At 41.3% G+C, this 26,002-nt stretch overlaps 1 protein-coding gene across 1 annotated transcript; it reads right to left on the bottom strand.

Moving 5' to 3' along the window:
* Window positions 1-3,028: 3,028 nt before the first annotated feature.
* LOC135478021 (glycoprotein-N-acetylgalactosamine 3-beta-galactosyltransferase 1-like) lies at window positions 3,029-24,728 on the bottom strand. The gene is made up of 4 exons (XM_064758279.1): window positions 24,087-24,728; window positions 10,580-11,130; window positions 7,407-8,059; window positions 3,029-6,667 (listed from the first exon to the last, which is right to left on the bottom strand). Exons 2-4 carry the CDS (start codon window positions 10,905-10,907, stop codon window positions 6,515-6,517), a joined length of 1,134 nt encoding a protein of 377 aa, XP_064614349.1. The 5' UTR covers window positions 10,908-11,130; window positions 24,087-24,728; the 3' UTR covers window positions 3,029-6,514.
* Between the last annotated feature and the right edge of the window lie 1,274 nt (window positions 24,729-26,002).

The following is a 26,002-nucleotide window of genomic DNA, read 5'->3' as shown; positions in this document are numbered from 1 at the left end:
GAATAATGGGGATAGGGGCGGGAGCGGTGCTGAATAGTGGGGTTAGGGCGGGTGTGGTGCTGAACAATGGGGATAGGGACGAACGTGGTGTTAAATAGTGGGGATAGGGGCGGGTGTGGTGCAGAATAGTGGGGATAGGTGCTGGTGTAGTGGTGAATAGTGGGGATAGAGTCGGGTGTGGTGTTGAATAGTGGGGATAGAGACGGGTGTGGTGTTGAAAAATGGGGATAGGGACGGGTGTGGTGTTGAATAGTGGGGGTAGGGCGGGTGTGGTGCAGAATAGTGGGGTTAGGGGCGAGTGTAGTGATGAATAGTGTGGATAGGGACGGGTGTGGTGCTGAATAGTGGGGGTAGAGGCGGGTGTGGTGTTGGATAGTGGGGATAGAGTCGGGTGTGGTGTTGAATAGTAGGGATAGGGGCGGTTGTGGTCCTGAATAGTGAGGATAGGGACGGGTGTGGTGCAGAATAGTGGGGATAGGGACGGGTATGGTGTTGAATAATGGGGGTAGGGGCGGGTGTGGTGCTGAATAGTGAGGATAGGGGCGGGTGTGGTGTTGAATAGTGGGGATAGGGACGGCTGTAGTGTTGAATAGTGGGGATAGGGGCGGGTGTGGTGCTGATTAGTGGGGGTAGGTTCGACTGTAGTGCAGAATAGTGGGGATAGGGACGGGTGTGGTGCTGAATGGTGAGGATTGGGGCGGGTGTGGTGCTGAATAATGGGGATATGGGCGGGTGTAGTGCAGAAGAATGGGGATTCGGGCGGGTGTGGTGCAGAATAATGGGGATAAGAACGAGTGTAGTGCAGAATAGTGGAGATAGGTGCTAGTGTAGTGCAGAATAGTGGGGATAGGGGCGGGTGTGGTGCTGAAAACTGGGGATAGGGGCGGGTGTGGTGTTGAATAGTGGGGATAGGGGCGAGTGTAGTGCAGAATAGTGGAGATAGGGACTTGTGTGGTGCAGAGTAGTGGGGATAGGGGCAGGTGTGGCTTTGAATAGTGGTGTTAGGGCGGGTGTGGTGCTGAATAATGGGTATAGGGGCGTTTGTGGTGTTGAATAGTGGGGATAGTTGGTGTGGTAAAGTCTTGTAATGATCAACTTGTGACTTGAACTGAACTGCCGCCCCGGGGGTGCGGCAAAAAATTGTGATTTTTTTCCAGATGCTCTCAAACTAGCTATGTATACTGTTGGAGACACAAATAATGTCAAACATACTTTATACTGAAGTTTTTGGTAAGTTTTACACGTGTACTTGAAAGCGTCACAAAAGGGCTGCTGTGTACTTTAATATTGTTTTTACTAGATTTATGGTGGCCTGTACTCCAAGCGTTCGTTCTGTTAGTGTACATTGTACCCTGTGGAATTAGCATTACAAAATAGTGTTTACACTGTCAAGTGATCTTTACACCGACATTGGAGTGTACAATCTGCTGGGAGCTGCATATGTCTATAATATCACACACAGATTCGCAAAAACGGACATTGAATATTTCACTGAGAAAAAAAGCTTTGTTCCTATTCATCAGTTATCCTTAAGAAAAACTGCCTTATCACTCTATATATGTTAATGTATGCTAATTAGCTCAACGTATGCACAGTGGATAGAAAATTATGCCGATTAAAGTATATTTAACATATCTACTGTGGATGTACATGGTTTGATCCTGGTGCATATTAATGAAAATTTCTTCTGTAATCTGTTTCCGGTGTACAGGTGTGCGCCCACTAGAGAGAAGATAACAGTCGTCAATTTGTAATCGTCTGAGTCGATTGAGAAGATGGAGATATTGTTCGCTGTGATTGAATGAATTAATGCTTGGGGTTTGACGTTGAAGCAGTTGCAAGTACAGTTTGTAAAGCCTTTGGTGTGATGTTTGCTCTGAGATGGGACTGGTACTACATACACATGCACGAGAAGGTCATCATCTCAGTGTTGCACAGGCCCTCCATGGTTCACATTCTTTACGCCCCGTTAACTCAGTGCGATTTATTCCAGCGACCCGACAAATATTCGACTAGTCTGGGAGCAACCTGCGGATGGTCGTGGGTTTCCCCTGGGCTCTGCCCTGTTTCCTCCCACCATAATGCTGGCCACCGTCTGGCCAACTCTTTATTTCATACCATTTGTATCTGTCGCTTACTATTGATAGACAAGTTTAGGGCGCACATGCTGCATGCTTTCAGCGTGTGAACGCAGCATCACGTGATTCACCGTAGGGTACTTGATCAAGGAGGTCGCGAGCTCGAATGCAGCTCTCGTTGCCTCGGATCCAGCTTTAAGTCGAAAAAAATTTGCCAAGTAACTAGCGAAATGCGGTAGTTTGCTCTGTGGCATTGTCACATTTCCGACACCCATCAACATGATCAACACCTTATGAGCTACTGAGTATAATGCTATAAACACCAAGAACATCAATACATATATGCATATTTACAAAAACTCGGCGAAACGATTTATTTATTTGTTTATTTGATCGGTGTTTACGTCGTAATCAAGAATATTTCACTTATACGATGGCGTCCAGAATTATGATGGGAGGAAATCGAGCAAAGCCCGGGGGAAACCCACGACCATCCACAGGTTGCTGATAGACCTTCCCAAGTACGGCCAGAGAGGAAGCAAGTATGAGATGGACTTGAACTCACAGGGACAGCATTGGTGAAAGGCTCCTGGGTCATTGCGCCGTGCTGGCGTGCTAATCACCTTCACCACGGAGACGCCCACCCTCCACGGTGAAGCGAACTCAATTCAGTAATACGCATTCAACTGAAGGTGAATCTAGGGACTGATGGAAGTCGACAGAGGAAATCTCGCGACCTCGCTACCTGGACCTTTCTAATACAGAGCTAGGCAGCCAGGTAACGAAGAGAGGTAAGCAGAGGTAGCGATGCGAGGCAGCGAGGTAGCAAGGTAGCATGATTAACATAATTTCTCTACCTGAAAATGTTCTTATCTCTCCCGTGTTGTATGATAAGGCTATGGAATGGATATAACATTTATAACGCTATTACATGCACTCACCATATGTTACATCCATGACGACAGACAAGACAGTCCCGGGAATTCAAGCACATGCACTCACCATATGTTACATCCATGACGACAGACAAAACAGTCCCGGGAATTCAAGCACATGCACTCACCATATGTTACATCCATGACGACAGACAAAACAGTCCCGGGAATTCAAGCACAGAATGTGGATGTTCAAAAATATATTTTATTTTTAATTCAGTTTTACTTTTCAATCAACAAGTCGCAAAGTTCTAATATAGACGAATATCATATCCAGTAAACAAATATAGCCAAAACAATCTGGGAAATTTAAACCCAGCACATGAAGATGTTAATAAAAGTATTTCATTCATAATTGAACTAATATTTCAATCAAGATAGCATAAATTTTCAATATAGATGAGTAACATTCCCAATCAATAAGTACAGAAGCTATTGAGCTATTGTCATTTTTAGTACTCTTAAACTCCCAAACACAGAGAAAGAACCCGCTCTGTACATATACGAAGTGTGATAGGATAAGTTTTTACTACCTTTTTATGTAACATATACTTTCATTGCATAGTTCACATCAAGTAATGTCACAAGACAATGAATTAGGAAACTTGGCCATCCATGAGTAATACTACAAAAGACGTACAGCCTAGAAAGTAAATCCATAGCAGCGACGAGTGTGACAGCTGGCAAATGGTAACAGGTAACCGGTGAAATATGGCCCCTTGTCAATTTACCTCAGTCAGGGTTTTATTCTAACTGTTCATGAAAATACATAAACAGTAGCGAATTACAAGCCCCCTAGCACCATGGCTTAAGCAGAATTAGGTAAAAAAAATGCAGTGATATTAATTGCATTCTGTTAGACGTAACTGGTCTAGAATTTCTCAAAATGCTGTGTTATCATCACATTTAATATACAGTAAGATTAAAACAATGCTAATGGACCAGCCCTCCGGGATTTTTAGTCCACCAGCAGAATCCTGCTTTATGTTGGAATAACACAGGGACACATTTGAATTCTACCTATTTCTTTTCTGAAAAAGGACGTTTTGCCTCATTTCCATGTAAACGAGAAACCACCGCCCTTAAATACTTCCAAATCTGCTTGGTGGATTGAAACCCTGATGCAAGATATGCCATTCATGCATGAAGTATTACAGCCCTTGATATTTGCATGGCGTCATTAACACACTTACCATGAAGCGGTTCAAATCCAACCTCCGTAACATCTCCGACTGCCTGTGTAAACCGGATTCTGGCGTACACCATTTCTGTGGGCATTTTTATGGTCTGTATAGTAATACAAATTAACGCATGACTTCTGGTTAGCACTTCTGTCTCTGATGTAAACATGTGAAGACAGTCTTATGTGTCTGTCCCTTTCTGTGTCTTTTCACGAATGAGTTACCTGCAGACAAATGGGAGACTGAAGGCCATTGATGTATTTACTCTTACTCTGTCTAACCCAATGTGTGAGAGTTTCTCAATTTCTCAGCATTTTTACTACTTACATTATTACATACTCTGCCAGTGGTATACGAATGTCGGGATTGATTCTTATACTTTCACAGATTTAAAACTCTCCTGTATATAGCTGCATGTAATTCACAAAATAGAGATAAACTGACAGGTTTTCAAAAAGCTTGGACTGATCTGACCAGTGGAAGCACAATATGGATACACAGTGGGACACTAATGTTCAAAAAGAAAGGCAACGGATACAATATTCAAACGTCCAATTTGACAAAAAACCAATAACATCCGAGATTCTCTAAAACTTTTCTCCAAAAGGTGTCTGAATAGTTTTCTTGAACGGCTTATCTTGTAACCTGTAACAAAACCTATTCATTTAAGTTTTATCTCTCTGTATTATTGGTATTTACTGACTGTATACAAATACTTGTCGAGCAAAAGTAAATAATTAACTTGACTTTTGTGTCTTTAACATGAGAAAGTTCTTCCCGGTCATTATTTTTGGAAATAAGGCTTCTACTGAACTGGATGCCAATACATCATTTAAAATACTTAGTTCACCTGTGGTGTATTTCGTGCAATCACACAAAACATGGAGTCGACCCACAAGCTGTCGTAATCTTCAATATCCAATCATGTAAACTTACACAAATTTGTGGATCTCAAAACATGCATACTCGCATGTACGTTTCACGTTTTTTCTTCCGAAGAAATGTCCATGCGCAGGTAGACTTCCTGATAAGTCTTAAGCCACAGTGAGACAATGTACTTCAGGGCCTCCAATTTGTCAAAAGTCGATTATCTGCATGTTCTTGGATGACTTGAGCCAACTGTTTTCTTAAGTCCATAATTTGTATGAAATAATGTATGAAATAAGTATGAATAAATATACGAAAACTTAAAAAAGGAGTCGCCATATAAACCAATATGTATGTATGTATGCATGTAAACCCTGACATGAGTTATTCTGGACAAGGACGATGCCAATAAATATAAACCGTTAAATTAAAATAAATCAAAATTATGCCACGCCATCACACGACTTACACCCCAACAGTAACTAAGTAACTAAGTAATATACATGCTTTTCTTTGTGTCACAGTTAAAATGTTGTAGGAGGGCAGGAGATCCTAGCACACCAACAAAATGGACTTGAGGTCAAAACACCTGTGCCTCATTGGCACCAGAGACAAGGTTAGATCACGAATTATGTTGTTCAATATGACACACCCTTCTACGTTGCACAACACACACCAGTACACATGCACTCGCACCAAAACGAAGCCTCAGCTAACAGCTCTGAAATGTCAGAAGAATACGGGAGGAAAAATTTGTACACAAGTTGTACAGAACTCTTGGGAGCAAACTGCTTAATTTATGATCGTCTGCTCCATGCCTTCGATAGCCACTGAACAAGGAAAACAGCTCCTCGGTACAACAAAGTTTGACAACACAACGAAGTTTGACATCACATGATGCGTCCAATAGGAAACGATTCCATGGTGAAATTTTCCTTGCATAAATCAGTCAAAATCACAGGGATATTCAAACAGCGTTAGACGGGGAAGAATTCCCAATGTTTCCCAATTCCCAAAGTCAAAGAGGAAGGAAGAAAACATTTATGGAAGCAAATATTTCACTACTTTCTTCTGGTTACAGCGCTTGTAAACATCAGTTGCAGTCATCATTTTAACTCGATTATAAGCTCATATTACTATATCTAAACCGGTCACGCAAGTATCAACATACGCCGGTTATTCAAGAGCTTCTGTTGTGATCTGATGTCGAGGGAAATCTTTCCTCGTCATCTTGGTGTATGCTTTTCTGTAGCATTGGTTTTAACGAACTTCGCTCAGGACTAGCACTGGCTTTGTGGTTGGTACTAACAACGTTATTTATTGTCCTCAACATCTCAAATTGTTACTTTCTGACGTCAGACACACAACACGTGATCGGAAGTGTTTACAGGTGGATGTGGAATGTGACCCCGATGATGAACGGAACTAGGACGTACTGTTTGTCTTTAGGGGACTAGGACGTACTGTTTGTCTTTAGGTTAAGGCTCTGTGATTTGGAGACCAAACCATAAGGGCGTAGATGATACACGTAGAACTCCAACGCATACATCCTTTGAGGAGGTATATAGTGGAATGAGATGGCATAGTCACTTATGCTACCCAGGCCCTGGAAATAAAAAAAATACAGATATTTTAGAAATATTTTCTAGATTCCCGCTCTGTCCGTTTTTTTTTTTGTTTTTTTTTTTTCAGCCATAAACATGTCCGTCGCCATGAAGGTGAGATATTCCCTAATGAGACGTTGTGCACCAGTCAGATAAATAATCAGTGTGCGAGTTGCTTAAGCTGACGATATATTCCCATGACAAGCAGGATGCCAGCCGGACATCTACCTCAACAAAACTGAAACCATACCCCTGCGATTCACAGGTTTGGAAACCAATATCATTTTGGATAATTCCTTGTTCGTAATTCTCGGCGTAATATGAAATTGTAAGATCGACAGTCCTCTTGCAAACCAAAGTTAGGACAAAAAAGATATATTATACAATATGTAATGAAACGAATATGTTCATTCAGTACATTCTGTCAATCAGTCAATCCACGTCCATTAGTCTTCTCAGTTTTCTCTAATAGAAGAATCATTCAATCAGTTCCAGTTTTGGAAGTCTTGTTTTCATACTGTACAGATTTATTTATTTATTTATTTATTTATTTGATTGGTGTCTTACGCGATGCTCAAGAATGTTTCACTTGTACAACGGCGGTCAGCACGCCAGATCGACCAGTACTGTTCCAGTGCTAAAGGTTACACTGAGGGAAGCACTTAGTGCTGATTTTAAAATCTCTCCTACGGTGGTCGGTTGTAAGTCAAGATCAAAGAGCCAAACTGGCCGACTACTTACCGATTTGGCTCCATGAGCATCGTAAGTATAGTACCAGTCAGGAAAGCCCCCGCGCAGATGCATCTCTGGGTCAAAACAGTGAAAGCGACTCCGTCCGAAAGAATCGTGAGACTTTCCTGTTTTTACACCAAGTTTTTCCATACACTTGCCAATTTCCACGTCTTCCGCTCCACCGTCACTACGGCATTGATTTTGGTCACGTCCTCGAAGGCGTTTTAGTGCCTCTTTACTCAGGACATAGCCCCCTCCTCCGCTAAAATAACCCTGTTTCACAATCGTTTTAAACAGGTGACCGTAGAACACCGGTTCGTTAGGGTCAACATCCGACAAGAAATAACGCAGGTTCTCCAAGATGACGTAAGTGTCGTCGTCTGCCTTCATGAACCAATCAGCTTCGTCCATGTAGTTATCGGCGACGTAGTTATACGCGCGCATTGTTTTGGCTGTCAGATGTTCCCGCCCTTCGGATATATTCAGTCCTATGGTCGGAAAGGAGCTATTTGTTACGGAGCTCATAAACAGAAGTTTATTACATCGCCTAGCCCACGTGGCTCGCACGTGAATGGCTTTCTTTTGAAGATTATCTGGTGACGTCATTATCCAACAGAGGACGCGAACTTTGTGGTACAATTCCTCGGCAACTGTGGAATCATCTACAACAACAAGAAGAAATGTGGTAAATAATAATACTCGTAACGATGAATATTTGCATATTTTATGATTTGTAACATAACAAAAGTGTATATGAGTTTGTAATGAAGTGTCAATTTTGGTATCGTTATAAATGCTACAGAAAACTGGAAATTCACCAACGTTCATTTCGGTCACTTTGGAGCTTCTCATCTCATCTCAACGCCAAAGATGTTTCTGGCGTAAAAAAAAATTTGTCTTACGACAATCCATAGACTCCTAAGTCATTACACTGAGCTAGCGCGCTAACCAACTGAGCTACGGAGGCCCCCATGCTTGTTTGATGGCCTTGCTTTCAGTTTGCAGTATACCGATTGATTGCATGTCGTCGTTAGGAATTTGACGTCACCGTAGCATCATTGGATGACACCGCGTCTATTTTCCGTGTACATACCCTTGTGCCATTTATAAAAAAAAATCCACGAGTTTTACTATCTTAAAAGAAAAGACACCAGGCTAACTGCATATATGCATTGATAAAGTTTCCCAAATGAACCCTAAAGAGCATGCTTTTTCATTTTTGCGATGTTGCATAATTGAATTATCGCATTTAACACATCCCAAAGCCTTGTTGGAATTCCAGATATAAAATAGATTGATGGAGTGTGTTTCCATCCCTGGTCCTGAATGACTCAAGTCATATCATGTGCTGTCTTTTCTATTAAAGTTTTGTTTCAAATTTCCTTATCGATGACTAAATTTCGTTCTTTAGTTGAATTAACTGATGTTTAGTGTATAATAAATAGGTTATTATACGAATACAAGCTTATGTGTATTCGTTTAATCTTTGCAAGCTCGTTTACGTTTGGGCGCCACTCAAAAGTAGTACTATATGGTATAAGCGCGGATTCATTCAATAACCTATAAGTGTACCTTATTAGTGAAAGACGAGAGTTAAGCTGTGCAAACACGAAGACGATCTTCGTCCCCATATGTCCCCATAAGCTGTGATACTCCGGGGCCACTTTCACAAAGCGGCGTACGACATTCTTTTTATCGTCGTAGGATATTTTGCACGTCGCTATTAACGTACCATTGTACTATATGTGCGATATTGTACAAGTACGACATCTTTGTGAATGTGGCTCCAGGAATTCACAAATCTGCTTCCCAAAGATGGGTTTGAACCCACGCTTTGTGTGCCCGATGGCGATTGAACAAGCGCCTCTAACCACTACATCACGGCCTGCTATACCCTATCAGGAGAATGGTTGACATGTGGCGCTATAGGATACCGTGCCCGTGACTGCGGCTACGAAACAGCCATAAAACCTTGGTCCAATAACCAATGCTGTGAAATTAGCTGTGAGTAACTAACTGTTTGGATAGGATGCATCAGTGTCTGATGGTTATGATAACAGTGCATGCCTCACATTCAGCGTGTCAAAACATCTGACCATCAACAGCCCTTGCATAGAAATACCCATGAGGGGTGAACTTTTAACCTGAACTGCAGAAACTAGTCTCTCCAATGTCGACGACAACATAAGAGGTAGTCTCAGGGCCCAGTTGTCTTAAGCCCGGTATTAACTATAGTCCAGACTAAATCCCCATTTGTTTTGTGTTATAATGGGACTGGTATTAAGATTTAAGCTTGACTTAACCTTAATACACTTCCTAACAACTGCCCCCTGATGCTTTCAATCCTAGAAAAGACAAGACCGTTATCAGTACGGCGTAAAATCGTGAAGTCCGGCTTTGATTGTTCAAAAGTGTATCAAAAGATACGCCAGGCTTAAATCTTAACACCACTTTTGTTCTAATACAAAAGTCAATGGGGATTTAGTCTGGACTAAAGTTAATACCGGGCTTAACTGCTAATACACTTCTGAGATACTGGGCCCTGGTTGTCCAGACAGGAAAACACACAGACTCACATTGAGCTCGTCTGACAAACATTGAGGTCATCTGACAAACATTGAGATCGTCTGACAAACATTGAGGTCATCTGACAAACATTGAGATCGTCTGACAAACATTGGAGGTGAACAATTATTGTAATTTCTTTATGATCTGTACATTTTAAGCTTCCGTAACAACCCGCATGTATCTCGATCTAAAACCGTTCATTTTGTTATGTTCGGCTAAATGGCGACTTAAAAAAAAACAGAAACAAGGAATAAGTCCAAACTGACATTTTGGACCCTTATACTACATGTATTTTTTAACAAATCTCTCTATTCCACTCTGAAGCCAGTATTTCTCGCGCGATTAACGACGATGCCGTCAATACCGCTCAAATAAATACTCACGCACATGGTAGAATATAAAGAACAAGTAGCTGATATAACATGATAAATAATATCGGCCTTCGTAATAACAAGCGTCATGTAAGAAGGTGAAACTGGACACTCTAAGTACGAACAAAAATGTAATTAATCTTCTCTGTTAAGTTTTACACCATTTTCTCCTAAGATTCTTTTCTTGTGATTAACGCAATAACTTCATTGTTAATACAGAAGAAAACGGAATAAAACACTCACCATTGTGCGCATGCGCATCTTTAAAGTGGAATTCTTTGTCTGGGCCTCCCAGTTTGTCGAGTTCTTCGTGCGAATGAATGCTCTGTGGGAATCGATTAGGGCCTTTCAGATTGTTTGCTCTTTCATTTGGAAACAAAATATGCTCATCTATGTTGAGACCTCTAGTTTTATCCACGTCCGAACCGAGTTCAGAGCCATAGGAGGCGTGATAGACAATCTTGGGCAGTGTTAATTTCAACGACGAGTAAGTAGTCAAAGTGAATGAAATAACTAGGCCCAATGATAGTCCTAACCCAAAAAATACCGTCGTCCTTGACGAGGGAGCCATGATACGAAAATGTCTTTGTGTCAAAGACACTGATTGGTGAATTCCACCGGAAGTGCTGAGAAATGTTTAGAGTCACGTCATTCGTTAAGACCGGCACCGATGTTCAGTTCACGTGTACACTTCTCCTCACTGTTAATTAGAGACCGCGCACCGTAGACCGTTAGCAAGTTTCCCCGGAATAGTCGCCTTCGGCAAATTGCCTCGACTATCCTGTTATCAGGTTCTGAAAATATAAAACAGAACTTTTACAAATTCTACAAAGATTGTTCATTAACATGTAATATCATACCATTGCCATGCTTTCGTACACTGATCCATACATTCATCACCATCAGTCTGAAGCAAATTTATAACGCGCAAGTCACACAAAAAATCAAAAGTGAACAAACAGTTTAAAAGCACAGTAAGCCGATGACACACATATACTTTCTTGCTCGCAACACGAAAGCTATAGCACCCAATATTTGTCAACGACTTCAACGACTGAAAGTCGAACGTCTGGTTAATGTGCTACTGAAGTCCCTGCAAGCGTTCATGAATTATAAAGAAAATATCAATGTTCGGTAGTGTTAGAACTGGGGTTGAGAAATATATTCATCCATTTCGGAAAGTTGAATGTATGGCCTATTTTTTATCATTGAAGTCAAACTAATTTAAAGTTCTGTATGGCCTTATGTTAACAAAATGCGCATAATCAGTGACCGTCTAATATTCAGTACACTGACTTCAAATAGATGTTTTTTGCACAAGATGGTGAATCATTCCAGCGTATTGAAATGAAGTTTGTATTCTGACAAAATCTACCCTTTATTACTTAAATATTGCACAAATATATAAACATTGATTTAGTTATACCTAATCAGACATTTAATCTGACATTAACAAATATATGTATTTTGCAAATACATATTCAGCACAAGCAGCGCCAAGAACATGGAGCATGTTCATAATTTGCATGATTTAGGCAACATGTTCTTATATTAAAATAAACCTCTCTATAAGGAAAAAACTTCAAAATTTATATTACGACATTTGGATTTAAAGTTACCTTCAATTCTAAATGAATATTCTTGAGTACGGCGTAAAACACAGATCAAATAATTAAATAAATCAATCCTAAATGAAACCCTTTGTGCAAGACGACCATGCAAATAAGGACGTGGAACGTTTGCTGTAGGCTATATCATAACGCGGTATGTGTTTTGTAAATACAATAAAGTTTATAAAACATCATTTACACCATATGTGTAAGTAATCCTGAATGCAGAACAAAAATAGTTTTGAATAAAAGTTGAACAAATGAATAAATCGTAAATACTTATATTGTATATCGGATAAAAAAAATTGTTAAGGGCTAATTTTTAAGGACATTACGCTGTTCAAATTCGGGGCCATGCGCTTGGGTTACTTAGCTGACTTCATTCATTCATTCCATACTAATACATACATGTTAATTTGAGACACAATCACTACACATGTGCAACAAGTACACACGTGTAGCTATTTGAGGAAACTTACGACCATTAACAGGGTGCTACGAGGCCTTTACGTACGTGGCTTCTACACGCTTGCTATTTATTAAATGCATTATTCGGAGAATAATTAAATATAAAATAAATTCATAAACAAGGAATACACAAGCAGTGGAAACCGTGATACTAGTCTGTTTCGATTTACGCACGTAAATTAAAATTACTCACTGAATGTCGGCCGAAACACGCCTAGATGATGTTGAATGCAATGCGGCTACTAGTAAGTTGTAATGCTTGAGTGGTTCACGGTGTGAAAATCTATTGAACACTTGCACTCAAACAGCCATTCGAAGTGCTTCCACGTGTTTGTAAGCAAGATTATTAACTGATTATCGACCGTCATGAGGGCCAGTGTCTGATAAATCTCCGCTATGTCACGCTATGTGTTAAGCTCGACAAATGAAGAAACAGTGGGACTCTCCATCTGTTGCCATAGTCAATATTCTCTGTTAGTGACAATGCAACACGAGTATTCCAATTCACTATTCAATCCCACAGTGTATATATCGATCATTACCCTATGTCCATACATGTATGTGCTCCCAGCTTGACAGTGACATTTAACAAACCTTTTGTATACATTAGGTGAATATATCTGTGAACATTATTATAAGGATATATAGGACCTTGACTTCACTTGAGGTTACGAGTTCGAATTCATTCTCTGGCAATTCCCATGTCGTAATTTGCGGGATATTTTAACGGAATATTGTACTACAGACAAGTAAGAAATGACAGGCTATAGTTCGCTAATCGTTGACACAGATATACCGTAGACTTCCTTTTTGAATATACATGTAGTGTCAACGGATGCGTAATTTCTACAGTAGCGACAAATGTCTGGGAACGAATAATCAGACGATTTTTGCGAAATTATCAACTATATGTCCTCTTACACCAAGTGCACGGAAAACTAACACAATACTTTCCACATAATGATAATAAATTGGCATAACTTTCGTTTCCTGCATTCTGAAAAATACGCACATCCCAAGTAGGTTATCTAGTATATAGCTAACGCCTACTTATAAGGCCGCCTGAAATCATGGACCGACTTGTAGGCGTTTCAATGCGTAACTGTTACAGTTCAGCTCAATAAAAAATATCATTTCATCATTAAGCGCATCGACTCGAGAACACGTTCCGTTCTAACAAATGTAAAAGAATATTTGTTTTGTAGAAACACTGAAAATGTTAAAAATATTTCCTGGCGTTTGTCGATTTAAAATAAAGGGGGGAAGTCTATGATGATTAACTTATATGTAGGTATTTCCAAGCATATAGCTCTTGTAGTTCGTTTATTAAAAATATAATACACTTATTATTATTAAGTATATTTATTCCACTCGTATATAACTCGTTCGAGAAGGTCTATCAACAACCTGCGGATTGTCGTGGGTTTCCCTCGGGCTTTGCCCAGTTTCTACCCACCATAATGCCGGCCGCTGTCGTATAAGTGAAATATTCTTGAGTACGGCGTAAAACACCAATCAAATAAATAAATAAATATAACTCGTTCAGCGCTAACAAATGTAAAAATACAGTTAAAAAATGTCAGTAATTTCACGGGGTCAGTGGGTTTTAAAATTATATAACCACCGAAGTATATATGTTTACTTTAAACACGACTCACGCCACATTGGCTTGTTAAGAGCGGAAACATGGCTGCCTATGGTGTGTCGCGGTCATTTTGTGCAGATGCTGTTGACTTGTACGGAGGTCATGTCAAGATATGAAAAGAGGTCAAGAGGTTGAACTGCACACAGGTTAGAAATGCATATACATGTATAATGAACTGTGGGTGATTAGTCATGTACAATATGCACAGCGAGGAGATGTAAAGACTGAAGTAGGAATACGTGCCTTTTAGACAGAACACGCATTTGAGAAATCACGGAAGTGTGATGAATGATTGAAAGAAACGCATGCCTTGTAGAGGGAACACGTATTAGAGAAATCATAAGGTGTGATGAATGAATGAAAGAAATACGTGCCTTGCAGACAGAGCACGCATTAGAGAATCTCAGAGGTGTGATGAGTAAATGACAGAAATGCGTGGCTTGTAGACAGAACACGCAAAAGACAAATATCAAAGGTGCGATGAATGAATGAATAATGAATATGTATGCAAAGAGCACGCATTTCAGAGAAATCTCGGAGGTGTGATGAATGAATAAAAGGAAATGCGTGCTATGTAGACAGAGCACGCATTACAAAAATCTCGGTGCTGAATGAATGAAAGAAATGTGTGGTTGGTTATTGGTGTCTTCAGGTGAAGCCGTTCACGTAAATGTACAGAGCAGGTATTTATCACACGTCATTCAAACACAGCTGCAAATAAACTGCTTTGCTCTACAAAGTTAAAATTTACGCACTTATTTTGTATCGCAAAACAATGTACTAGACATAATTTCAATTCTTTTCTGTTCTGAGTTTGGCTTTTTAAGGACTCACAATTTATGACGCCAGTCTTAAGTTGGTTGAAAAATATGGACCCGAGAAGACTCCTTAACATACGCAGGTCATGTACGATTATAAAACAGTGAGGACGTGGTATGCATTACGTACTGCTTCAGTATTTATTGTTTTGTATTTGTCATCAGACATCTGTTAATCAAGTGCTGTGACAATTCGGCATCCTGATTGGTTAATATTTACACAATCACCAATTATGTCGCTCCCAGTACTTTTAGCCCGTGTATCCGGTGTTCTAGGGGCTTAAGCACCTCATCCAAGGTTCAGAACGGTCAAGTAATGTCAAAACTATAGGACTTTTGAAACGTTTCTTTGTAGGTCTGGGGTGTGAGAAAATATCTACAACTAAGCCATTTGAATGAATGGCTAGAATAAAACCCTAACTGAGATAAATTGAAAAGAGGCCGTTTTTCACTGGTAATATGTGTGACCATTTGCCAACCATTACACTTTTGCCTCTGCTTTGGTTTTATTCTCTATACTTAAGTATTTCATATTCAGCTATTTATATTCATATATTTGGGCATGCTATATCCATTGTTTGCTCTTATTTCTTTACGAAATGTCAGAAAAAAAGCCTGAGCAATGGCAAGATATACATGTCAGCGCTTTAGACTTGATATCAGGCCACATCAAAAGACAAAATCCCTATCCCTGATCCTCAAACAGGCTCACCTTAGCTGTGGCCTACCCGTCAAACCACAAGCCAAACTTAAAACGCACAACAAAGACGTTCTCCTTGTCACTTTAAACATTTACAGTGTGACAGTCTACATGTATTCCAGCATTTTGTTTTTAACTCAGGATGTTGACTTTCTAAAGTGGCCTTTTCGGTTGACATTTCGTCATGTGTTGTTGAATAACTTCCTGGACTCATGAGTCAAAGCGGCTTAAAGCTGGGAGGTTTGTCAGATACCTGACAAACGGTAATGCTTAGTCCTGTAACCAATAGTCCCATCATTATATCAGAAGTAAATAAACGAAATGGTTGATTTTTAGTGTGGTGTGTCTTGGGGGGACGGCATTGCCAGGGAGTTCTTGTGTTTCTTAGGAGTTCTGGGATATGTGGTTTCCTGGGAGTTCTGGGGCATGTGGTTTCCTGGGAGTTCTGGGTTATGTGGTTTCCTGGGTGTTCTGGGATATGTGTTTATCTGAGATATCTGGGATATGGCGTTTTCCGAGGCCTCATGGAAATGCCGTTTTCTACTCGCTGGGAGTTCGATTGCTTCCTGCTCGCAACAACTGACGTTTTCTTGTTAGAACAGTATGGAGAGCTGTTACAGCGCTACCTCACTACAACGTCATGTGGAAGACACCATACCTACTTACACGCAGTATAGCCTGATACTGCTTCGTAATTTTCTCATTGTAAACAACAGGTGAAATAAATTTCATACACGCATTCCTGTGGTTCGTCATCCCCGGTTTGCTTACCTTGGTGGCTGGTTTTCATTTTAATGGCCGTAGATAAAGTAATGGTGTAACCTTGAATTTGGTTTGATCCCGATGTACAAACCACATTATCTAGAGCGGGTAACACATGTTTTTGAGCTGTTTGGCGAAAAGTGACAGGCAGGCGCTTAGGTTATGCAGCCAAACCATTATCACAGACAAACAAACTGGTGGCTGTACACATACAGAGTTCGTGATGAATTTGTTTAATCGAACGATATGCAAGGTGTCAGTAATATACACACCTATGAAGTATTTGTTTGTATGCTTCGGGTTAACGTCGTACTTAACAATTTTTCAGCCACATGACGACGATGAGACATTAGGTGTGTATACATATGATGTGTCTCATTGTGGCAAGGCGAGTTCATGGCGCCTAGGTACTGCCGTCAATGAAGTATCATGCCGAAGACATCTGACATGACACCCCAACCAGTCACATTATACTAACACCAGGCCAGTCTGATATGTTTCCTTGATCTGACCTCTCAGTGCGAAGGCGGCATGAGACTAACACAGCATTTACACCTGATTGATTACCTATCCCATATACTATTCATTTACTGCAGTGATGTTCCTGGATACTCTAACTGAGGTGAAACATACAAAAGTTGAGAAAAACTATTTGTAAATACGGATTTCAAGATTTACTCGACTTTTTGTCAAGGAGAAAATGAACTCTGAAAATAATGTTTGTACGCTGGTGTGTATTTGGGGCCCCCACGGGCTATATTGGGAGTCCAACACACATATACATAATTATGCTGCAAATAAATTCAATTGAATGTCAATCTGTTGTTTACATTAATAAACACGCGTTAAGTCGGAAATGTGACATATGTCTTTATGAATATACTAAGAATTTAAAATGATTAAAACTCTGGTTTAACACATTTTTGGAGAAAACACCAAATTCTAGCAGAAATAAGATCATTTGACATGCATCAAAAACTAACTAGAGAATATTTATGCTTTTAATACGTCGCACATCAATTATACCAAGTGGTATTTATTATACGTATCTCTTTCTTCTTAAAGAATAATACTGCTGAATACCATATTTACTGATGTTTGCAACCTTTTAAATGGAGCTGACATCATTTTTTCTCTCCTTCAATACATCTGGAAATGATGTGTCCAAAATTTAAACTTCATTACAATAAACCAAACAGCGCATGCATGGAATTAGTAATAAGAGTCTTTAATGAGAATAAAATATTAAAGTATTCCACTTGATCAGAGGTGCTGTTAACAGATTGTTTGATAAACAGACTGATTTAAGGTTTTCCTGTATTACTGACTGAATAACTGACTAAACGACAGCGAGGCTAACAGGATACCTGACTGATTGCTGAGTGACTATATATGACAAACAGAATGGGGGACTGACTACCTGACGAACTGACAGAGGGAATAACACGATACCTGAATGATTGCTGAGTGACTATATATGACAAACAGAGTGGGGGACTGACTACCTGACGAACTGACAGAGGGAATAACACGATACCTGAATGATTACTGAGTGACTATATATGACAAACAGAGTGGGGGACTGACTACCTGACGAACTGACAGAGGGGATAGCTGGATACTTGACTGATTACTGAGTGACTATATATGACAAACATAGTAAGTGACTGACTACCTGACGAACTGACAGAGGGAATAACACGATACCTGAATGATTACTGAGTGACTATATATGACAAACAGAGTGGGGGACTGACTACCTGACGAACTGACAGAGGGGATAGCTGGATACTTGACTGATTATTGAGTGACTATATATGACAAACACAGCAGGTGACTGATTACCTGACACAGGGGATAACTGGATACCTGACTGATTACTGAGTGACTATATATGACAAACAGAGTAAGTGACTGACTACCTGACTAACTGACAGAGGGAATAACACGATACCTGAATGATTACTGAGTGACTATATATGACAAACAGAGTAGGTGACTGATTACCTGACTAACTGACAGAGGGGATATTCTGGATACTTGACTGATTACCGAGTGATTATATATGACAAACAGAGTAGGTGACCGACTACCTGACAAAGGGGATAATTGGATACTTGACTGATTACTGAATGACTATAATATGACAAACAGAGCAGGCGACTGACTACCTGACAGAGGGGATAACTGGATACCTGACTGATTACTGAGTGACTATATATGACAAACAGAGAAGGCGACTGCCTACCTGACAGAGGGGATAACTGGATACTTGACCTGATTACTGAGTGACTATATGACAAACAGAGTAGGTGACTGACTACCTGACGAACTGACCGCCCAGTGAATGGGCTCACGTCGTAACTGTCTGGCTGATTGAGAAATTAATAGACGAACTGGCCGGCCAGTGAATGAACTCAAGCGGTAACTGACTGACTGATTGAGGAACTGACGGACGAACCAACTGACTAACTGACGGACGGATGGACGGCCTGATCGACACAGCGGAAGTGAAAACTGACAGGTTGACATGTGACAGCGCACAGCCTATGTACTCGACTGAATAATACCTGTTTAGTCAGTATGGTATTTCAGCATTTCTTTGCCCAAAAATTTGCCTGAAAATCCTTAGCAAAAGCAGTGCATTCAAGACGTGCATAAGCGTATTTAACCTTACATTTTCACTGTCCTGGACATTCACGGTTGCCGTATAGGTAAAAATACAGATTCCACGCATCACCGCCCTAATTTGAAAATTAGGGATTTAAAATAATATAAATTAATCTGCAGGTAGAAAACGCTGTTTGGACGTGGTCTTCGATACTAATTCTATTAATGAAACTCATATTCATTAATTAATCGGCCCCGATAGCACAGTTGGTAGAGCGTCCGCTTCGGTAGGCGGTGGATCCAGGGTCAAACCTCAGTCACGTCACACCTAAGACATTAAAAGAGGGCGTTGTAACTTCCCCGCTTGGCGTTCAGCACGAAGGGGTAGAGCAACGACTGCTTGACCCGTATCAGTATAATGGCTCGGGCGGGCTTCTCAGTGAAGCAGCTCTAAGTAAAAGAGGGGTGGAAATTCGTCCTGCAACAAGGAGGCACATTACATGCACTTTAAGGGCTCTTTTGTCGTCATATGACTGAAAGATGGTTAGGTACGACGAGAACCCACTTACGCACTCACTCTGGGATTTGTGATTTGGATTACTATCATCCGTCCTTATATTCTTTCTTCACTACTTGTCATTTCATTATTTATTTTTCACCGAAACCTTTGCTTTAGATTTGCACATTTCGGTTATTCTCTACATCTTTCCCATTGTTTTTTTCTGAAATCTTGAAATAAAACATTCATTTTTCATGGGGCTCAGTTGGTTAGCGCGCTAGCGCAGCGTGATGACCCAGCAGCCTTCCACCAATGCGGTCGCTGTGAGTTCAAGTCCAGCTCATGCTGGCTTCCTCTCCGGCAGTACGCGGGGAAGATCTGGCATAAGCCTGCGGATGGTCGTGGAATACCCCCCGGGCTCTGACCGCAGTGTGCTTAATTGTTAGGAGATGGTACCTATGCGGAATACATAATTCCATCTTGTTTCTTCGCAGGCCCGACGGTAACCATATCCATTCGTGAGACTGTGTATGAAAGAAGATGACAATACAGTACCTAGAGTGAATGAGTGCTTGTTGTTTAACGTCGTACATAACAATTTTTCAGGAATCCTTAGAGTGCATGTAATGTGCCTCCTAACTGCAGGACTGATTTCCAGCGCTATTTTATCTGGTGCAAGTAAGCGGCCCCGCCCGAGCCATTATACGGACACGGGACATCCAGTCGTTGCACTATCCGCTTCACGAGAAAGTTACAACTTTCTCTTTTTGAAAGTCTTAACTGTGACTCGACCCAGGATTGACCCTGGACCTACCGCTCCTGAAGCGGACGCTTCACCAACTGTGCTATCGGGGCCGGTCAACAGTACCAAGAGTAATTCTAGAACATCGACGTCTAGAAAAATGTAACAAACAGCATTACATTTTGAACTTAATTCTGTTTAAGCCATGGAGCTGGGGGTGGGGCTGTATAAGTTTACATTAATTAAGTATTTATATGAACAGTTTGAATAAAATTGAGGTAAGATGACAAATGGTCGAATTGCACCGAATGCGTGCGATTATTTGCCAACTGTCATACCGTCATCCCCGTTCTGGTTTACTCTCCACGCTGTATTTTATTTTTCTTACAGGGAAATACATGCGTTAGTGCTAAACTAACAATGCCGGGCTACCCTGCATCCTTCAGGTAGCAACCCGATCCGCCTGACCCCAGAGTGACATTGACAGTTCACGGTTAAGTGCCCTGGGCCGGCTAACCCACGTAAACACATTCGAGAGGGAATACACAAGTATGATAAACTGTCAGTAATGGACATATTCACTACTGAACATATTTACAATTATTCCATAGGTATTGTACCTCCGCGAGAAATAGTCCTTTCCTTATTCCTACCTCTCTCCGTAAAACATAATATTCCCTCGGTACTACCAGACGTCGTTCCCTATGTAACCACTCATATTTCCTCACTAAACTCTGCCCCCCATTCCCCCTGTAAACTCCGCTCCTCAATCCCCAACTAAACTCCACTTCTCATTCCCCCAGTAAACTCCACTCCTCATTCCCACAGTAAACTTCACTCCTCAATCCCTTAGTAAAATCCACTCTTCATTCTTTCAGTGCTCTCAGGCGGCTTTCTCTCACCAACCATCCATATTTCCTCGTAAACTCCACTCCTCATTCCCTCAGTAAACTCCACTCCTCATTCTCTCAGTAAACTCCACTCCTCAATCCCTTAGTAAAATCCACTCCTCATTATTTCAGTACTCTCAAGCGGCTTTCTCTCACCAAACATCCATATTCCCTCGTAAAGTCCACTCATCATTCCCTCAGTAAACTCCACTCCTCATTCCCTTAGAAAACTCCACTCCCCGTTCCCTCATAAACCCCACTCCTCATTCCCTCAGTAAACTCTACTCCTCATTCTCTCGGTAAATTCACCTCCTCATTCCCTCAGTAAACCCCACTCTTCATTCCCACAGTAAACTTCGCTCCTCATTCCCTCAGTAAATTCCAATCCTCAATCCCTAAGTAAAATCCACTCTTCATTCTTTCAATACTTTCAGGCGGCTTTCTCTCACCAACCATCCATATTCCCTCGTAAACTCCACTCATCATTCCCTTAGTAAACTCCACTCCTCATTCTCTCAGTAAACTCTACTCCTCATTGCCTTAGGAAACTCCACTCCCCGTTCCCTCATAAACCCCACTCCTCATTCCTTCAGTAAACTGTACTCCTCATTCTCTCGGTAAATTCACCTCCTCATTCCCTCAGTAAACCCCACTCCTCATTCCCACAGTAAACTCCGCTCCTCATTCCCTCAGTAAATTCCACTCCTCAATCCCTAAGTAAAATCCACTCTTCATTCTTTCAGTACTTTCAGGCGGCTTTCTCTCACCAAACATCCATATTCCCTCGTAAACTCCACTCATCATTCCCTCAGTAAACTCCACTCCTCATTCTCTCAGAAAACTCCACTCCTCATTCCCTTAGGAAACTCCACTCCCCATTCCCTCATACACTCCACTCCTCATTCCTTCAGTAAACTCTACTCCTCATTCTCTCAGTAAATTCACCTCCTCATTCCCTCAGTAAACCCCACTCTTCATTCCCTCAGTAAACTCTACTCCTCATTCCCTTAGTAAATTCGCCTCCTCATTCCCTCAGTAAATCCCACTCTTCATTCCCTCAATAAATTCACCTCCTCATTCCCTCAGTTAACCCAAATCTTCATTCCCTCGTAAACTACACTCCTCATTCCCTCAGTAAACCCCACTCTTCATTCCCACAATAAACTCTACTCTTCATTCCCTCAGTAAACTCCACTCTTCATTCCCTTAGTAAACTCCACTCCTCATTCCCTTAGTAAACTCTACTCCTCATTCCCTCGGAAACTTCACTCCTCATTCCCTCAGAAAATTCCACTTCTCATTCCCTCAGTGCTCTCATACGTCGTTCTCTCACCAATCACCTATATTCCCTCAGTAAGCTCCACACTTCATTCCCTCAGTAAGCTTCTCTCCTCATTCCTTCAGTAAACTCTACTCCTCAGTCCCTCAGTAAACTTTACCCCTCATTCCCTCCGTAGCCTCAGACGTCGTTCCTCATTCCCTCAGAAAATTCCACTTCTCATTCCCTCAGTACTCTCATACGTCGTTCTCTCACCAACCATCCATATTCCCCCAGTAAGCTCCACACCTCATTCCCTCCGTAGTCTCAGACGACGTTCCCTCACCAATCACCAATATTCCCTCAGTAAACTCCACTCCTCATTCCCTCGGTATTCTCAGACGTTGTTTAATCACCCACCATCCATATTCCCTCACCAACTACCCATATTTCCGCAGAAAACGCCACTCCTCCTTCGCTCAGTAAACTCCACTCCTCATTCCCTCGGTATTCTCAGACGTTGTTTAATCACCCACCATCCATATTCCCTCACCAACTACCCATATTTCCGCAGAAAACGCCACTCCTCCTTCGCTCAGTAAACTCCACTCCTCATTCCCTCGGTAAACTCCACTCCTCATTTTTACTCCACTCCTCATACCCTCGGTAAACTCCATTCCTCATTCCCTCAGAAAATTCCACTTCTCATTCCCTCAGTACACTCATACGTCGTACCCTTATCAACCGTTCATATTCCCTCAGAAAACTTCACTCCTCATTCCCTCGGTAAACTCCACTCCTCATTTTCACTCCACTCCTCATTCCTTCGGTAAACTCCACTCCTAATTCCTTAGGTAAACTCCACTCCTCATTCCCTCAGAAAATTCCACTTCTCATTCCCTCAGTACACTCATACGTCGTTCCCTTATCAACCGTTCATATTCCCTCAGAAAACTTCACTCCTTATTCCCTCGGTAAACTCCACTCCTCATTTTCGCTCCACTCCTCATTCCTTCGGTAAACTCCACTCCTCATTCCTTAGGTAAACTCCACTCCTCATTCCCTCAGAAAATTCCACTTCCCATTCCCTCAGTACTCTCATACGTCGTTCCCTCATCAACCGTTCATATTCCCTCAGAAAACTTCACCCTTCATTCCTTCGGTATTCTCAGACGTCGTTCCCTATAAGTAAACCTCACACATGTTCCGCTTAACTTCTGTGATTGCGAACCACACTTCATTAGACACATCTTGCTTTCTGTGACAGTGGTACGTCATGTAAATTGTGTTACAACTACATATAAGTTATGTAGAAAATATTATTACTATGGCAAGTATGTACGTATGCATGTATGCTTGGGGTTTAACGTCATGTTTAACAAGTTTTCAGCGAGATGATGACGACGAGTCCTTAGGTGTGTGTGTACATATGTACATACTGTGTCTGCTTGTGGCAGTATCGTGCTGCCAAAGCGCTGGCGGTACTGAATTATGATACCGAACACGCCAGACATGACACCCCAACCAGGGACATTATACCGAAATCGGTGACGCCAGGCTGCCCACCCCTGTCCTGTCTCCTCCACACAGCAGCGTTTTTGCCTTACACCAGAGTAACATGAAAGTGAAAGTCCGATATGAATTAACATGAAAATCAGTGTGGGAATCCGAATAGCAAATTCACCACGCACAGTAACAATTCACAAAGATTTATACCTCCGTAGTCTGAAGAGATCGTTAGCACTCACCTGTTACAACTCTGTAGTCTTCTCAGCGACTACCTGTAAATCCTCCGCGCGTCAGTCCCTGCGTGGAGGTGTGGCTGATTATAAATAGGTGGGTCACCCAGTCGCCGGCCGCACAGGAAAGACAGCAAACTACTTGAGAAGACCTTAAGGTAAACCGTCAGAGATAAAGGGTAAGGCCTGAACTTTTTGGCTTTTGTAAGACATGATGGACATTTCTTGAAGCGATTACGTCAGAACACGTATAGTTTGGTAGAGAATAAGTACAGTTTGATAGAGGAAGGAGTGCCTTCCCAGCGACCCGCATGAACTTTGGTCTAGGTGGTCGTCTTTACTGACAACATTGTAAGCTACAAATGCTATACAAACTCCGCCTGTATGCAAACTATAGGCTACAGTGTACGTAGACTTCTACACTCACGACAATGCTATACATTCATAAATACATTTCACCCGTCTTTCTTTTTGACTGATTCTCTCGCTCTTTTTGTCACCACAGCTGTGTGGACTGAGTTGTTCCGGAACCACAGAGTCACGGTTAATCGGTTCCCAACACAAGACTGTTTCAAAGTCCGTCCCTTATTCCCGCTGTCCTTATTACATATAAGGTATTCTCACTGGACGCCGCAAACACCACACGTTGTCCTACAGTATGCCTTTACGCCCTAACTGACTAACATGTAGATGTGCCTATAAAATACATAGCAGTCACCTGTGCCATGTGCTTTGAAATCCAATCAAATTCTGACGGAGACAGGCACGCTATATATACATTCATTGCCCTTAGGAGGGACGGGATAATTCAACAGCGTGTGTATGCATGTAAAATATATATATACATGTAACATCGAGTACGCGGAAGTATTGCGTCTCGATTGTTAGGTTCACGATGGAGTTTGAGGTTCGTCCGTTGTTGTCAACAATTTAATAATCCTCTTTTTAAACCTGGCAGAGCTGGTATGAAGTCCGCAGATAGTTAAGCCGTCTCCAATGATTTTACTTTGTATGTATATCAAATCAACCTTCCTGCGCATCCCGGACTTAATTGCACAGTTACATGTGCTTTTTCACCGGTAATAGGCCTACATACACTTCGCACGCGCGTCCTGTTCGTTATGCTGTAGTCCTACACACATGTAGTTTACATATTGCTCGCGATTGTTGAAGTCCTACGCATATTCATCACACAGTGTTTACAAGTGTCCGGGTCTGTACCATAATAAACCACACACTCGGCGGGGTATATCTTCTACACAACATCTATAGGCATACATGCGCATGCCACAGATCCACTGCAAGTTCCAGTGTACCTATACAAAGGCTGGTGATAACCTCGCCCGGCAGGATTCGCCTGTATCACGGACACACGTACGCACATACATAGAGACAAATACATAGGCCTATAAATTTATAAGTACATATACATGTATATATCTACCACTGATAAGGTCTAGATGGCCTGAAATAGTCCTATCTCAAACATACAGGTGCTGACATGAAAATATTTCACACACATAACAATGCATGCATCTTCCTCTCTAGCTATTTTGGTTAAACAGACGGTTAATATTTAAAACTTGACATTTGACCGTTATAGTACAGATATATGCGCATACATGACTACAAAAGCGCTCTCAGCTTTAATTATTCATGTCTGGACTGCAAGCACCAGCAGTCAACAACTACACAGCTCTTAGCTGGTATATGTATTGCTAAGTATGCATGGGTACCTCCATATACCTACAGTTATAACTCACTCAGGTCGTACGATGTACTGGATAATCTCGCGCATGACAGTTAACACACTTTTAAACACAATTTTAAATAGGATGTCTGAAGTCATTTTTAAATTTTCAGTTGGATGTTTAAACTGTGGTCCCTAAACAGCTTTCAGTACAATTTAATAGCCTTTCTGATAT

This window comes from Liolophura sinensis, chromosome 11, assembly GCF_032854445.1.
Source record: "Liolophura sinensis isolate JHLJ2023 chromosome 11, CUHK_Ljap_v2, whole genome shotgun sequence".
Lineage (NCBI taxonomy): Eukaryota > Metazoa > Mollusca > Polyplacophora > Chitonida > Chitonidae > Liolophura > Liolophura sinensis.
Note: the sequence above shows the minus strand (reverse complement) of the source record. Positions and strands in the feature narration are given on the sequence as shown.

What these genes read in the sequence shown, in the direction of transcription:
- LOC135478021 (XM_064758279.1), bottom strand. Translation starts at nt 10,907, where the DNA reads ATGGCTCCCTCGTCAAGGACGACGGTATTTTTTGGGTTAGGACTATCA. An exon ending in AGATGCGCATGCGCACAATG is followed by an intron (nt 8,060 to 10,579) that starts GTGAGTGTTTTA and finishes TTGTTGTTGTAG; the next exon opens with ATGATTCCACAGTTGCCGAG. An exon ending in ATGCTCATGGAGCCAAATCG is followed by an intron (nt 6,668 to 7,406) that starts GTAAGTAGTCGG and finishes TTTTATTTCCAG; the next exon opens with GGCCTGGGTAGCATAAGTGA.